Here is a 17836-nt window from a genome sequence, read left to right as displayed (position 1 = left end):
TGGTTTTCGTTGTTTTACTTGATTTTGTTACTTTTTCTGCTTTGTGGTAGTCGTTTAGCATATACTGCTATACTTGCACCTTTTACACGTTCTAAATAACGTTCAAATCGAAGTTTGTTATACAAGTACTGAAAATAGAAACATTGATAATACACAGAATACATTTGGCCAGCTTTCCCTTCTTGTTTTGCTTGCAGCTCTGATATTCGTGTCACATTATTGTACTAGGCACTTTTGTTTCCTTAAACGTCAACGTTGCTCAATAACAAAGTCGTGCACCGGTGTAGTACCTGGGGAACCCAGAGGTGCAGGTGCCTTTGCACCTACGGGTGAAATTTTCAGAAAATCTTGAACAAGAATGCAGATCAAGAAATCCAATCCCTTGACCTACGCTGAAGAAGGAGAGCTTTAAAGCTCTCGTGGTGGAGTAGTTGGTTGCTAATCGCCATTCTAAGTAATTGCTTGAGTGCGTTTACAATTCCAAATGCTCTACCAAAAGAGCTATACATGTCTGCTTTACAAGTTAGTGTGCCGGAGGAAGTGAAAGATGCAAAAAGGAAATATTTCAACCTGTTTAAATCTTAAAATCTTACGAATTGTTCGAATCTTGAGCCATTCAGATATCAGAAAACGATTTCAGAACGAAGGAAACCTTGACTTCAGAACTTATTTTACTGCTTAACCTATATATACACACACAGTGATATGAATCATAACCACACCCATACATTCAGGTTGTTAACTGCAGAAGAAACTGAAATTTTCTTAGATCTGTCCCAATATAACATCTCCACCGGAAACCTTGACTTCAGAAGGTGCTTGTTCCAGATTAAAAACCTTGACCTGTCCATCAACCACATAGGCTGACCACCTGTACACAAACTTATCATCAGGGTCTCTTTACCAATGAAACCTAGATAGATTGGTTCTTAGCGGCAACAAAAAAATCTAGATAGCCAGGAAAATACTATGTTCACAATTTATGAAACCCATTCTTCCAAACAGCAGTACCAAGACCGTTGATTTACTCCCTGATGTAAAACACTAAGCTACTAAAAAGGCAATTATTTTATCTTATTAAGCACTCTAATGTTGGATAATAGAAAACATAGAAGATGTTAAAGACAAGGTCTCGAGGATTGATCTTATACCTATGAGAGCGAGGTCCAAGCAGCGCAGCAGAGAGATCAACCATTAAGTCCAAACTTTTGTGGAAGCTTCCATCAAAATCTCCATAAAACTCTATCTGCAATGACCACGATAAAATAACTTCTGGATTCAGATGAAACCCAAATTTCATCCTCATTTTGCACAAAGATATGCTACAGCAAAAATTGGCATATGGTCATATTATCAAAATATATTTTTTTTTAAGCTCAAGGAAAGATATCACAGAAACTATCTCAGGAGATGTGATCCCATCTGATCGCCCTATCAAAAAGTAATATGCCTACCCAGGTATATATAAAAAGGCATCCATCAACTGCTACAGAACAGAAGATAGCCAATCTACCATTAGATCATTTTGTCAGAAGATAGCCAATCTACCAACCAACTCAAACAAACATACAAGGAAAGAAAACAACAGTCCTGTACCAGGAAAAGTGAATAAAGAAAAGATGGTACAAGGGGGCATATCAAGACAAAGGAGTTAGGAAATGTTCTTAACTTGGACTATAGACATCTAGTAGCTTTCTTGGGCTCGAAGTTTCCTTTTCAAGTTCATACTTCATATTCAGCATGCAGAAAAGGAATATCGATTACATATCCGTGCTAGCAGCAGGCAGCCATTAACTAAGCCAACAAAACTGAGCAAATTACTTAATGTCCTGTTTGGAAAATTGATGACATAATTGCAAAGCAGGACAGATGAACAAAATGTACACACCCTATATTTGTCATGATCTTGATCAGAACCTTCAAAAGATGCTAACACATCAAAATATTTCTCTAAACATATCTGACGAAGTTATCTAATTTAAAGAGGAAATCATTGGATACTTAGCATAGTTACCAAGAGTGTAGTAATATCAATGCCATCAAAATACTTGAAAACAACAAACCATTAGAAGACAACTGAAATATATGTTTCTTTAAAATCAAGACTAATAAACTAGAGGTTATATCTTACAGCTTCTGTAGCTTGAATTTTTTCTGCCCAACCATTCATTGTGTATGGATCATTGACAGCTACACAAATTACAGAGTCAATCCCCTTGGCCTTGAACTTGTCGATATTGTTCTTGTAACTAGGGACATGCTGAGCTGAACAAACTCCTGTATATGCACCCTGGAATATGGCTAATCAAGCTCATCAGATCATATATGTAAAAGAAAAGAAACAAACACTACACATCTACTTGTGGCGCCAAAACTCGGTATTCTGTGTCAAATTGAAACAGAATATACTTTTTCAAGGTAAAACATTCTCCTACCTTTCGTTATTCTGCCTGAAAGCACTTGTATGGATTTTGACAGCATAAGTTATTTTTCAGATGGTTCAAAACATTCACCATTTATCTATACCTTCTTTCTAAGGATGTTTGCTAAACTTATCCTCAAACTGACTTTTCTGATTCCCACCTCCCTATTCCTTCTTTCTATACCTTCTTTCTAAGGATGTTTGCTAAACTTATCCTCGAACTTACTTTTCTGACTCCCACCTCCCTATTCCCCTCCATCTCTTGATTGCCTACACTACAGAAAATTTACTTGCAACTAACTTAAGTGGAGTGTGCTGCACAATTATGTCACAACTAATCATTATCACTGGTTAAGTTCTTTGTAAAATGGCTATTTGAGTGCACAAAATTGAACACTTTTCCTACTTAATAGCCTACAGAAGATCAAATATTAGGCATATCATGAGCCAAGGCTTAAAGCATATTATGTTCACCAAAGGAGCGCAAAAATATGAGTATTTTTGTACAACTAGTTCAAGAACATAATAGCGCCAGAGTTTTATATGTTAATAAGGAGCACATTTTCTGCCATCACTTGGTTTTGGTCTGCATTCTGCAATTAAGCATCACTGCATCAACCTATTATCGCGCATTTTCAACTCATTGACAAGCCGAAAATGTCTGATACTTAAGAAAGTTAAATGAAATAAAATGAAGGAATCCCCAATTTCATCCAATCACATGCAAAGCGAATATGTTTGCCTACAACTGTCATAATACTATCTCAACTCAAATTTCATGTAAATGAGAAACACCCATCAATTAAAGATGTTGAAGAATAGTTGAAAACCGCATATTACAGAATTATACATCTCTTCAATTATTACATTTCTCCCCACCAGACCATACTTCGTCAATAAATCAATCAGTCATAAATATCAGTCAAGTCAGACATAAACCCAAGGATTATAAAATATTGAGCATAAGAGAAATCTGAATGGCAAAATTCCATAGTTCCCTATCTCTAAAAAAAAGCTTTTATCTTTTTCGTCGATGCAATTACAAGTCATGGGCGATGATTAATGAAAGTAAAACGTCAGGAAATCATTATCCCAGAGCTAATTCTTCCTCCAGACATTCAAAAAACACACACATCATGACAACAGCTAGGTATGAAAATCAACTTACAGGAAGGCCAAAGATGACAACTTTTTTCCCCTGAAAATAAAAACAACGTCATCAAAGCCAAAGAACAAATCAACAATTAGAGCGACCAAAAACTCATATATAGTTAAAGGGAAAAAACATAATGGGACCTTGAAGATATCTTTGAGAGGGGTGGTTGAGAATTTGGAGGCAACCCCTTCATCCCAAGTCCGAGCTTTCTGGAGAGAAACATTAGGTGCAGCCGCCACCAAGTCTGTACCCTCTGCAATCGACGCATAGGCCCTCCTCCTAGATGTCTCCTGCAGGCCTTTGAACACCATTGAGTTCACCATTGCAGCTCTTTTCAGCATTGCTGAGGCCATGGCTTTTCCCTTTTCTGATGATGTTTTCTTGTTTTCACAGCAGGAAGAAGAGTGTAGAGCAGAAAGCTCTCCGGAACTTTTTCGTTTATTTTTATTTTCTGTTTTAAAATTCAGGGGAAAATTTTTTGTTTACGTGCTTTTGGTCATTCAACTATTAAAATTCCACTTTGGCCAACAACTCTTGAAATTTGTATACTTTTAGCCCCACATACTTTTACAAAACTAAGTTCTTAATTTGTCAGCAAAATATTTTTTCTTTTTTTCTCTATACTTCCACCTACATTTTTACCTCCACCTCTTCTGCTACCAATTCCTTCTCACCTCAGAAACTACATTTTTATTTACTTTTGCCTTTTGTATTTTCTTTGTCTTTATTTCCTAAATTTTGAAATCCAATCTAAAATGAAAAATCTAAAAATGTTAAAAGTATGAAACAGTCCTTGAGAACTATTAACCCGCTTATTAGTTTGGAAAGAGTCAACTTTCATTAGCCAAACAAAATTAAAATGAAGGGCCACATTGAACATATGAGACTTTTAATAAGGCAAATTATCCAATTGGCCTTAAACTCTTTGTCTAGGTAAAAAGAAGCTCCTCATCTATTTTTTACTGACTTTAAACCAATTTGTAAAATTGGACACTCGTGACCCTTTTAGCCAGTTTCTTCGATTTTGCAACCGAAAGGCCAATTCACACGAATGCCAATTGCTTCTTCAAAGGGGCATTGTTGTCCGCATCTTTCTAAGTAAAAAGGGAACAACTCCTCCTTCTTCCTTCCATTTTCCTAACCCGCCCAATCAAGTCGAACCATACTGCATTTTCCTTATCCCTTTTCATCTTCCCTTGAGGATTTTTGTGGAGGGAGAAGAGCAAGAGAGAATCAGCACTGTCGGATTTAGGTATCATCGACATTGAAGCAACAATGGAGTGGCAAATCAGGCCGAAAAATGAATACTTTGATCCCGTCCTCGTTTATGATATGTAACTTTGTTCGAACCTTTAAATATGAAATAGGTAGCATATTTAGTGGTCGGATGGGTTTAGATAAAATTTTGGTGGTGGGGGTTACTGAAAGTGACATGATAGTGGTTCTAGATGTGGGGGTAAGGTGGTGAGCACCCAAATTTGCTGTTTAGTTGTTGAAAAAGTGTAGGGATTTACGAACAATCAACATTTCATTAAAAGTTGGAACTTTTTTAATGTTTAACTTGGATTTGGGTATTACATTAGGGTTACTTTTTTAGAAAACATGTGAAGCAGAAATTGAAATTTTAATTAATTATATTTGAATTTGAATAGTATATTTTTCTGCACTTCTTGTAGTCCAACTTGTATTGAAACGAAAAATTCATATTGATATATAGATTCAGAATCTGAAATATTTAGCATAAGGTAACACCACGGGGGAAGAATAAATTGGAAAAATTATGTCAGCTATGAGAATGGAGAAATAGCCTACATAGACATGTGTGATGCTGAACGTATGTCAATCCATGAGTTGAATAAAATGGTTGAAAAAGTTGATCACCGTAATGCAGTCATATTGCACTATTACCTTGAACCAATTGCAGACATGAGAACTGGCTTGAGAGAATTGTCCACTGATACTTATGTTAGGACATTCTGTGACTGGGCATACAAATTCAAGGTGATAGAAGTATATTGTCATCATCTAACAGTCCCAGAAATTGAAGAACTGAAAAATGCTGTAATAATAGAGTCACCAGACAAGAGAAAAAAAAATCTGGAGTTGTCATAGAAGAATTAGATAAGGATGAATACATAACTAGATATGTAGATACTCAGAAGAGTACTAGAAGGGATTGTTTGGTTGGGAATGTAGGGGGTGAAAAAGAGCAAAAGGCAGTCATGTAGCTAGTAATGTTAGGACAGCAGAGGATGAAGATATGGTTGGGAAGGTAGGGGTGAAAAGAGAGTAAAAAGTAGACATGCAGCTAGTAATGTTGGGACAGCAGAGGGTGAACATGAAACTGACTATAGTAATACAGCATCTAATTGTGGGGCTAATGAATCAATAGGGATAGAAAATGTGACAGCCTCACCTTCCCCTAAAACGAACCAAAGAGGTTAGCGGACTGCATGCCCAACTTTCGTCAGGACTAACGGTTCAGTTTAAAGCGATCTAATACATTCCGGAACATACAAATGCGAGTAAACAAGTCAAAATCACAAAATAAAAAAAAATGAAAATGAGGTCGGCCATGAATAGTAACCGACACGTCAAAATCCAATCAAGCATCAATCAAATATATACATCTTGAAATTAAGCATATACAATCCAAAGTGGCATACAAAAGTATTCAAAAGTTGATACATGTATGATTTGCCAAATCAAAAGAGAAACGGACCCAAAAGTACATTTAGGGTTTCAATCAATGAGCTATACAAAAGATATGTCCATCTAACTCAATTCGGCAACCAACTATCAAATCCAATCCAAAAGAATTTATTTTCCTATAAGGAAAACAAAAGGAACAGAAAGGGGTGAGTTTGCGCTTAATGAGGTACCAGACATATAGCAGTAAAATTATGGCATTTCACATTTACAAATCAGATACACGTACCAGATGTAAAGTAAAAGAACCAATGATTCAAATAGGAAGGATACACGTGGCTCTCAAGAGCCAAATTCCCATTCGCGACACCGAAGCTTGATCGAAATAATAGTTGACACTCCGTCAACGCTAAAGGAGTAACCAATACCGTAGACTTCACTTTCTCCGATTCCTTCCACCTCACATATCCCTACTGGGCCCGCAATCCAATCAGATCAGAAATGGTAATACTCGAGTATATCCGGAATCAAGGGTCTCAATACCCAAAGATCCCAAAACAGACAACCGTGGTTCGTTATCTAATCGACCAGACCCTTGCCGGCTCGACTCAAGTAACTTGTCACAGGGGTTGAGTTCAGAGGTCACAGAAAGGTCGTTGGATACAAGTTTCCAAACGACGTCCGAACAGATACAGATACAGATATCGATACAGATACAGATACAGATTCAGATTCGCACCAAAATTGGCATATGAACAGATAAGAGAACGAGTGTGATAAAGTACACCCTCGTCTCAAACAAAATAAACAAATAGTGCAGTCATTTAAATCACAGATTGCAAGGCAGAAATTAAGTTAAACAGCAATGGAGGGGAGTGGTACAGCCACCGGTGTCAGTACAGATACCTCAAAATTTTGGAGCTTTAGTCACCAGGAAACCCTAAAATAACCAAGGTGAAACAATTATGGTTCCCACTTTCACGAATCCAGTACACGAAATGCATAATTAAGACTTAACTACAAGTCGTGTGCCTGATCACATTAGCTACCAGTGCAAAGAAATAACAACGAAATTGGAGAAAAAGGTAGCGGTTGTTATCAAAACATGAACAACCCTAAAACCCTTCGCTCAAGTCACAAGTAAATCCAACTAGCCTTCAAGAAAAATTTCAGCAGCAAGTCCCTTGTGTTTACCTATTTTCCAGCCATTAATGGCTTCATTATTTCCTCAAATCAGTCCCAATATCTCATACCAAAAATAATCTCATTTCCAAAAGCCGTTCAGTAAGCTTAAAGTCGTTCAAGTACAAAATTTAGTTAAGAAAATGACTGGAAACAAAAGTCAAGCCGTAAAACTATTCAAATAAACACAATAAGACTCGCTTACAAGTCATAAATCAATTCCAGATACCATTAAAATAGGGCTCCATAAGCATACATAAGCATTAGAGGAAACCAGAAAAATCCGGAAATGTAGTTAAGCGTTAACCCGAAAAAACAGTTTTTGACGTCATTATGCGGTTTTGGTACCAATGGCACTATGATTATCGAATGAAGGTGAAAGACCCACCGTTTTGAAACTAAGAGATAGGGTTACAATATTACAGAAGGTCACTCAGCCCAGTTTTGAGTGTAACCAGGTAAAAAATGCAAGATACTACACCAGAACCGGAAAAACAGATTCACAGAACGCATTCTGGTTCAAACATCATAAGTCAGCCTACCTAAGTTCAAATCCAATAATTCCAAAGCCATTCGAAAGCTAAGAAATAGGGCTACAATACATTAGAAGACCTCAACAACCAATTCCAAAGCATTCCCAACCAAAATAACCCATTACAGAAGCAATTCCCAAATTCGGGTAAAACCAGGGCAGCAAGGGTAATTCCGTCTTTTCTCAAGCTACGCTATTTCGATTGACCTGAAATTTTGCAGACACCTCTAAAATATCATTCCCTACAACTTTCATATTTTAACCCAATGCCAATTTGGCCTCTAACTATGAGCTACAAAACCGGGCAGAATTTAATTCAAAGAAACCATACTTTCCAATTTTCTTTCTAAAACAGAAATTGCTTGCAATTAACCACTTTTTCCACCTTCTAGCTTCCTTAAATACCATTTTCAATCATCATACATAATCACATAATCATATCCATATGAAAACAGAAAAATCTCCAATAATTACAAAACTTCACCAATTCAACCACAAATCAAAATGTAATCCATAAAATTGCATTTTATACTACCACCAATCATGAATCAAACATCATTAGAGGGAGGAGAGGAGACCTTCACTACTCACCTTAGCAATACAAGAGAGGGAGCAATTAATCCCCTTAACTTTCCAAACAACTCCACCAAACAACTCACAAACACTAAGTGAAGAGATTTTATGGAGTAATTGTAAGATTAAACGGTTGGATTGTTGAATTTGAGCAAGATTAGAGTTAGGAATTTGGAGAGATTTTCTTACTTTCTTGCTTGAGAGAGCCGGCTTCAATAACTTGGAAAATGAAGTGAATTTTGGTAATTTTTTGATTTATTTGGTCAATTGGTAAGACCATGAATAGTGTTCATAAAGTTCCACCAACCAAATGGTGACACTTGTCACCTCATTAAATGCATACATATCCTTTTGTTCCCTCTCACATCAATCCACATATCAACCTCTAATTATCTCTTAACACCCGGTCAATTAATTCCAATATCCAAAATTTAACCTAGTTAGCCGAATTTTTTCGAACTTTTCGTACTAGCGGGTCTCACATCCGATATACGCTCTTAATTTCTCAAAAACTAACCGATATTAGAAAAATAATTTAAAACTATATTTACTCATAAAATTTATTTGCACAATTTTTCGAATAAAGAAAAGGTGAAAAAACGTGTAATTAAAAGAAATTAAAACTTAGAAATTAAGAAAATTACGGGTTCTCACAGAAAACATGGAGGATGAATCTGAATCAGAAACAGAGGAAGAAAATGATAGATTTAGTGGTGCCAATGAGTATGGTGGTGAAGAGGAAATGCTGGAGATTTGTTTTCGAATGCTGATGACAATGGTGAAACTTCACAGCAACAGCAGAGAGATGAAACCACAAATGAGTAGATGCAATGTTCAGAACAGGAGAATGTTTATGGAAGGCAAACAAAAACTAACCTGGAAACGCAACAGCAAGGTGCGAGAAAGAAATAAGTTAGGAGAAAGAGAACAGAACCAGCAAACCAATCTAACCAGGGATTAGAAGATACGGATTCACTCTAACAAGATTACATCCCTGATCACCTAAGTAGTGACAATGGCTCATCAGATGATGAATTCAAAGGGAGATACAAGGACTTTATCCTAGAGAAATTCCTCAAGGATCCCAAATTCGAGATTGGGATGAAATTTGAGTCAAGAGCACAATTCAATTTTGCTGTGTCTGAGTATGGGATTAGGATGGGTAAACCTGTTTGGACCAGTAAAAATGAACCCACCAAGGTAAGGGTCAAGTGTAGGTAGCTATGTAAATGGTTTGTATTTGCTTCAATAGAGAAGACTCTGGGCACAAAGGATTTGATAGTAAAGACCCTGCATGATATCCATGAAACATGCAATCGTACATGAAAAAATAAGAATATTACTGCAAAATGGCTGTCTGACAAGTATGTAGAGAGGATATGATCAAACAACAATTTGCCAACGAAAGAGTTAAGGTAAACAATCCACGAAAACTATAAGGCAGAAATACCTAAGCATGTTACAACTAAGGCAAAGATACTAGCTATAGAGAAGATCAAAGGGTTAGTTGAGTCACAATATAAGAAAATATGACAATATTGTGAAGAGATTAAAAGGACTCATCCTGACAGTACAATGGAGGTTATGTTCACTTCATTTAGAGAACCTGGATGTAATCCAAAGTTCATGAGGATGTACTCCTGTCTTGGTCTACTAAAGAAAGGCTTCCAAGATGGATACAGACCTATTTTGTGTTTGGATGGATGTCATATTAAAGGTAGATATCCAGACCAACTGTTGACAGCTATTGCAATGGACCCCAACAACGGCTATCGGCCAATTGCATGGGCAGCTGTTGAAAAGGAGGCTACGGAGCAATGGAGATGGTTCTTAAGCCTCTTAAGTGACGACCTGAAAATACAGAATCAGGGACATTATACTTTCATATCTAACTAGCAGAAGGTAAAAGTATAATTCAGTCGTCAAACTTTTGGAAGGAAGGTTAAAATTAAGCCTCTTAACTATTCTTGCAAGCAAATGTAAGCCCCTTAACTTTTATGTGTATAAAAGTAAGTCCCTTAACTTTTATATGTGTATAAAAGTAAGCCCCTTATCTTGGATGTCTAACTTACACTTGTTGTGATATTTTGTGTAGGGGCTGGATAGAGCACTTGTAAAGGTTCTACCAAATTCTGAATACAGATACTGTGTTCAACACATGTATAGAAATTTCAACAAAAAATATCCAGAATTAGGTTTAAAGGATCGATTGTGGAGTATAGCAGACTGCACAATAGTTAAACATTTCAACAAAACCATGGATGAGTTTCAAGAATATGACAAAAAAAACACATGCATAGATGAAGAAGGGACCACACCCTCGACATTGGTGTAAGGCTTTTTTTTCCAAACATACATAGTGTGATATGCTTCTTAATAACCTATGTGAATTATTTAATACCCATATTTTAGAGGCTAGGGACCAGTTTCTAATTTCTATGATGGAGGCCATTAGGGAATACCTGATGGAAAGGATCCAAAAGAGAAAGACATCAATGAAAAAATACAAGTTGGATGGTGGATCACTGATTAGAGAAATTGTGGAAGAAAGGGTCAAACATACAGCACAATGGGACATAACATGGAATTCAATCTCAGGTTATCAAGCAAAAGGGCCACGAGGAGCCCAATTTGCTATTGATTTTGACAAAAATGAGTGCATATGCAATTTGTGGGCCTTGAGTGGCATTCCATGTTCCCATTCAACACATCAACCTTAGTCTCAGCAATCCACTTTAAGGCCACCAGTTCATACGCATAAGACAAGTACATCAAAAAGGCCACTGACGGATGCAGACAAAAGTTTTATTAATCTCAATTACGCTTACTTGTTATGGGCCTTGAGTGGCATTCCACTGAGATTGATGTGTTGCAGCCTATTAATGGAGGCATTCAGTGGCCACAGTCAGATATGCTGGAGTTGGACCCACCAGCAAGTGTCACTCAACCTAGCAGTCTAAAGAAAGTTAGAAAGAGAGATTTACAAAAAGAAAAGATCATGGCAAAAGGTTGCGAAGGAGGGTTATAATCCTTGTAGAAAGTGTGGAGCGATTGGACATAATGCTGCGACTTGCAAGAATCCTCCTAAGTCATCTAGTGAGTAGCAACCTTCTCAACAACTAACACCTACTGAACAACCATGTAATCAGCAGCAGCAAGAAGCTCCAACAAAAAGACAACGTGTGAGTTTGCACTTCATTATAACTTCCTTTTGTTTATGATTTTTTTTTTGTGATTTGAAATGCTTTCTTTAATATGAAGGTAAGCAAGAATCAGGGGCAAAGAAATCAGAAAAAAACTCAGCAGCAGTCAACGCATCAACCTCAGTCCCAGCAATCCACCTCAAGGCCACCAGTTCATACGCATAAGACAAGTACATCAAAAAGGCCACTGACAAATGCATACAAAGGTTTTATTAATCTCAACTACGCTTATTTGGGTAAAAATCCACCTTTCAATGTTAAAAATTAACAGGGAAGAGGTGGAGGAAGAGGAAGAGGCAGGGGAAGGGAAAGAGGAAAGGGAAGATCTGCTGGATCTTTCACAAGTTCTTTAAGTATTGCATTATCTTTTGTGATTAGACCTGACAAAAAGGAAGACCTTGTATATATTTTTTTCATGATTTTGTTGACTATAAATGGATGTAACTAGAATGTCAAGACTATCGATGGGAAGATCTGCTATTGAAAACTTTTATTGAGAGGTGGAGGAAGAGAAAGAGGAAGAGGCAAGGGAAGGGGAAGAGGAAAGGGAAGATCTGCTGGATCTGGAACAAGTTCTTGAAGTATTGTTGGACATTTTGATATTTTTCTGATTTATTGGCTGTAAATGGATGTAACTAGAATGTCTAGACTATCAATGATATTTTTTTGAATAGTCTTTTGTGGGGAATCAAAGTATGTGCCTGCCTGTGCTTGATATCTAGCAATATGGACACATGTCACTACTTTTTACGCATTTGTCTGTTTCTTATGAAAGTGATTATTCTATGTATTTACAGGCAAATATCATTGTAATTTTCTTTTGCTAATTATATTCTAATGTTATGCAGTTGCTATCTTATATTTGTATGGTTCGGTATAGCAGTTTTTTGTTGACTAATACAATCAAATACATCCAACAAAGCCCATAACATGGGAATTAGAATAAATAATTGTCATCACATTACTTGCCAAAAATTACAGTTAGTATTGAGTGGGTTCAACCACACTTTTACACTAATCCAACATACAACAAAGACTTGTTTAGGCTAAAGAATACATTACACTTCTCCCTAACCCTCTGCACCATACACCATATATCCATTTGCACCATTTATTTTCTTCAAAACTAGCAGTACCGATGGCAATATGTCACAGTTACATACTGCCCTTCATGCATCACCTTCAATTTGCATAATTCCATTACATTTATCCCCAATTTGCAGCATCCTAGGAAAGACTCCACCTCTCTTTTTCTCTGTAAGCACCATTATCACAGTAACCAACCAACTTACCACAAGAATCCTTACAAGAAACTTATTCAATCATTTCTGCCACCATAGCTGCTCCTCCGTTTCTTTTAATTTTGCCTTCAACTTGGCAGCTTTTGCCTCGGATCTTGCTGCTGCAATTTCAAATTCCTCTTTTTGCTTTTCTGTTGCATTGATCCTCCTTAGAAGGCCTAGTATCAGCTCAATAGAACGACGGCACATCTCGTCGTCAATCCAATTCCAATACCCACAATCACCAACTTCTTCAGAGCAAACGGCGTACCTTCTCTTTGAATTTCTATCAGTCCAAGAAGTAATCATCTTCGTCACTTTACTGCAACGACAAATAGGAAGTAGAGAGCTGCGATATTTGCGCATTTTTTCTTTCCTTTGACAAAGATTTTACCTTCTTCCCTTTTTTTGTTTCTTTGCAGACTTCTCTCTCTTCCCTCTGCAATTCATTTGTTGAATAAGTTAGCGGTTGGGTTAGGTTTAGATAGAGGGAAGAAGGAGGAGTTGTTCCTTTTTTGCGTAGAAAATGCGAAAAAAAATGTCCTTTGAAGAAGCAGACTAGCATTTGTGTGAATTGATCTTCTGGTTGCAAAACCGGAGCAACTGACTAAAAGGGCCACGGGTGCCCAATTTTACAAGTTCGAATGATTAAAGTCAACAAAAAATAGATGAAGGGTTTCTTTTTACCTAAATAAAGAGTTCAAGGGCCAATTGGATAATTTGTCCCTTTTAATAAGGAGAACAAAACTTTTGCATTTTTAGTTTGAGGGGCAAGGTTGAAAATTTTTTTTCGGAGGGCCGTATTGAAATTTTTGGTCAATTTGGAGGCCCAGAATGACATTAACCATTTCATTTTTTCCTTTTCAATGGTTGGAGTCCAAGTCATCACTTTGTGTGATTCCAAGTCCAGGTCTACAATAACATTAGTCGAGTCTACATGAACAAGCAATTCTCATTCTCTCGTCCGAAAAAGTTATGCAAAAGATTTGCCTCTGTCCACCATTGGATGGCACATGAGTCTCTTCCTTTTATTTTCCTTCGCATTTTGTGGGATCTTAGGAAGATTGAGGCAAAGGATGCACCTTTGGCAAATATCAATTAGAAGAAACATAACAAATACTATGACAAAATCGGAGACTACCATGATAGTTAGCCAACCGCGAGTAATAAGACGGCTCTTAAATTCAAAAACCTCACAAATAAAGACAAGAAATGGGACAAGAAACCAAAGAAATATTCCCAGGGAAACCTAATATGTTTGCTAGTCTGTTCTAAAAAGTGATTATAGCTTCTTTTGAGCATGCCATCTTTCGATGCTTGCATACCAATTCCACTGGAAACACAGAGCTGCAATGCGTAAGATACTCGCAGCAACCACCTCAATAAATGCCATCAGGAATGATCTCTGTGGAGAAAGACCAGCAGTAGCAATCGATAGTAAAATTCCCTCAAAGTTGCAAGGGACAATAAAGCTACCAGATTGAATGCCTTTCAATGCCTTCTCGGCAACTTCTTCAGCCTTCATTGCACCAGAGGAAGCTGCTATTATACTTGTAAGCTGCGGCCTCCTTTTGTTCTCTGTAACACCAGCAAGTTATGGAGAATTAACTTATAACTTTTGACCAATAAGATGACAATGTGCCAAGAACTGCTCGTCGAGCCAACAAACTGGAGAAGATAATGATTACAAACCTTCGACAAAACCAGGAGTTTCAGTGTCCGGGGGAAATATAAGCGAGACATGAATGTCATCACCAATAAGCTCCTGTTGCAGGGCTTCGGCCATACCCCTAAGGCCAAACTTACTAGCAGAATAGGCAGAATAACCATAAATGCCAACCTACGAAAGTTAACAATAAAAAATGCATCAGTAGAGGAGGCTAAATAGAAGCACATCATCTACGCAAAACAGATTAACCGAAAGTTCTTTTTTCTTCATCCCATTCAACAGATGCAGATTCATCCATTTCACTATGAAAAAGATGTCAAAATGGATGCTGAATTGCTTGCCTCCTGATATCCCTTAAACAGAGCAGCTTGTCCTTCCAGCATGAAAATCCTAAAGCATGCATACTATTGGAGCTAAGTCAAGCTAACAACTACTACAGACGGATAGAAATGCCCTGTACGCAAGAGTGGGTGAAACCATTGTTTGGTTGCAAGTCTTGAATGTTTTTTTCAGCTATCCTATCACAGCCAATTCATACACAGCGATGCAGTAAATTGGAGATGATGATGAGCGCTGCCTTTCATGTCTTCAAGCTATGTATTTTCTCATTTATCTAGTCATTTAGATCCATACTCCACTGTCTTTTCAAACTTTTGACAAAATTCGTAGCTTGTAAAATAGGTTTAGTTCATAACCCTTTGGTTCCAGGCTTGTCACATGAATCAACTGTAGAACCACCATGGCAAACAAGCAACCTAAGACACTAACGACGGGACACATGTCAAAAAACTAGACTTTCAACATTAATCTATCACTCCAAAAGCTATTCTCTTAACTACCATGCAAAATCTTTATACGACCATTAAAACTCCCAAAGTAGATATAATGGAAAATTAGCCTATTCGCCAACTCCATGATGTACTAAAAAATGAACAGTAACTCTCCTAAGCAATTCGATCGATCCAATGATCAGTCCACTAGATTAAACAAATTTGCTCAAAAGTCAGCTCAACAATCGTCCTTCTTAAGCTTCAAGATGAAATCTTTACCAAAATTCACCCAAAGGTCAAATCTTTATAAAAAACCCACCAAAGATTAAACATCAACAAACACAATACAATTGAGAAGGGGAAAAAAAAAGGACAAACATACCTGACCAGCCTGAGACGACATAATGGCAATGGAACCGGGCCCCCTATCACCTCTATTCTTCATATTGGGCAAAGCAGCCTTAATCAAATGAAAAGTTCCCATCAAATTCACATCAATCATGAACTTGATTTCCTCCAACGACTCCTTTTCAAGCTCTTGAGGCACAAAAACGCCCTGGTTGCAGACCAGGATATCAATTGGGCCGGCATCCCTGATAGCTTTATCCACAGCTTCGAAGTCTCTAACATCAGCGCTGAAAACGGCAACGTCTCTACCAGTTGCCAGCTTAATCGAGTCCTTGGCTTCTTGGAGCTTGCTAGGATTCCGGGCAAGAATTGAAACTTGGGCTCCCTCTAAAGCGGCTTGGTGGGCTAAAGCCAAGCCGATGCCACTGGAGCCGCCAGAGATGAATACATGGCGATTTTTTACTGAGATTTTTGTGGGTTTTGGACGGACAATTATGGCGAGGAAAGTTAGGAGAGAAATGGGAATTATGAGGATGATGAGGAGAAGAAGAAGAACAAGTCCCATTGTTGTCGTTGTTTTTCTTAAGAATAAGACGCTGTTAATTAATGTAAGAGTTAATGGTGTATTATGCGAAACGTCGTTTGTGCGACGTCGTATTAGGCTCTTGCAGGGCTTGGATTTCTAAGCCGGCATCTTCTTCCCTGGGCCACTTATCTGTTTGTTTGTTCTGAGTCTGATGGAAACAGATTAAAACAGGCCGGAGAAAACAAAGACCCGGTTTGGTCCGGTTATATTTAGTGACCGGATATCGACTTCCTTTATGGGCCTAAGGAGTAGGAAGTTGGGAAGCATTTGCTTTCTCGTCTTTGGGCTGAAAGCAAAGATTTCAGGACAGGAACCTGTAATAACTGAGGGAGACAGGGCCAGTGCTGTTGGGCTTGCTACACTATTGATACGATTATTGTATTTCTTTTTTTTTTTTTAATGTATTATACGTTTACCATTGTGGTTGTATTAATTAGAAAGTTGGTGTATAAAAATAAAAATTACGTACAAAACAAAGAAATATAAGTATACATCAAATGATGTACAATCATACAAAAATCTCAACTGTACCGGCCCCTTCTCCATTTCCGAGGGAGGAATTTTTACATTTTCTTTGGCATTTCTATGTTTTAGAAAATACGTTGCTAATTTTTTCCCTTAAGAGTGTCTAAGATCATGGGCTGGGGGACAAACAAAAGTAGATTTTTATAGGCCATGGGTGATGGGACAACTAGTCCCCATGAAATTTTCATAAAGTGACCTCAAACTTTTTCTAGGCCTTTTCACATACTTTAGTCCATTTTCCTCCGGAGCCAACAGCGCACTAAGACCCATGTCAGGCCACATCAAGGCCTGATTTTTTTTTTTCTTTTTCGGAGACGATAAACTTATTTTATCCTACGTTAAGGGAGAGATGACGGATCTAAGAAGGCTCAGGAACAATCCGGAGGAGACTGAACCACCGTCGGATTAAACGAATGCACAACACATCCGCATGAATTTTTTTATAAACAAGTCACTGAAATGTGACATTTTTTATGGGAGACAAGGCTCATCAACTAGGTGGTGGTCACCCACCCAAAGGCTAGTGGTTCATCAAGGCCTGATCTGATCTATACCATTTCTTGGACTATTAGAGTACACGGAAGTGAGGAACCCACAAGGCCAGAATACTACAATTGACAAACTGATCAGAAATTGTGAGGATTACGATTCAATAAATCTACAGTATTAGCCACAAATAGTGAGAGAAAGAAAGTTAATTCCACTTCTGAACTAGATCCAGACTGAAACCAGGCATGTGAGCAATTGTAGAACTGGACAGAGAAAGTTCAGTTCAGTTCAGTTCAGTTCAGTGCGTTCCTTTGTTGCTGCATTTATGTTTTGTGTCTATAGCAAAATACGTTTGGCAAGCTAAGCTAGTTTTGTGACCAAAGGCAAATTCTCAAGCAACTTTATCCAGCAAATCGGTGTCTATACGATTCTCCAACAAATTGTGAAAAGAG

At 37.6% G+C, this 17836-nt stretch overlaps 2 protein-coding genes across 2 annotated transcripts; both read right to left on the bottom strand.

The window, feature by feature from the left end:
• Positions 1 to 548: 548 nt before the first annotated feature.
• Positions 549 to 4042, bottom strand: LOC113734091 (peroxiredoxin-2F, mitochondrial). The gene is made up of 5 exons (XM_027260427.2): positions 3719 to 4042; positions 3591 to 3620; positions 2132 to 2290; positions 1152 to 1246; positions 549 to 871 (listed from the first exon to the last, which is right to left on the bottom strand). Exons 1-5 carry the CDS (start codon positions 3929 to 3931, stop codon positions 766 to 768), a joined length of 603 nt encoding a protein of 200 aa, XP_027116228.1. The 5' UTR covers positions 3932 to 4042; the 3' UTR covers positions 549 to 765.
• Positions 4043 to 14061: 10019 nt separating this feature from the next.
• On the bottom strand, positions 14062 to 16401 carry LOC113734090 (3-dehydrosphinganine reductase TSC10A-like). Its single transcript, XM_027260426.2, has 3 exons — positions 15819 to 16401; positions 14690 to 14837; positions 14062 to 14575 (listed from the first exon to the last, which is right to left on the bottom strand). Exons 1-3 carry the CDS (start codon positions 16347 to 16349, stop codon positions 14280 to 14282), a joined length of 975 nt encoding a protein of 324 aa, XP_027116227.1. The 5' UTR covers positions 16350 to 16401; the 3' UTR covers positions 14062 to 14279.
• Between the last annotated feature and the right edge of the window lie 1435 nt (positions 16402 to 17836).

The sequence above is a fragment of the Coffea arabica genome, chromosome 3c (assembly GCF_036785885.1).
Source record: "Coffea arabica cultivar ET-39 chromosome 3c, Coffea Arabica ET-39 HiFi, whole genome shotgun sequence".
NCBI lineage: Eukaryota > Viridiplantae > Streptophyta > Magnoliopsida > Gentianales > Rubiaceae > Coffea > Coffea arabica.
This window is presented reverse-complemented; position numbering and strand designations above follow the sequence as displayed.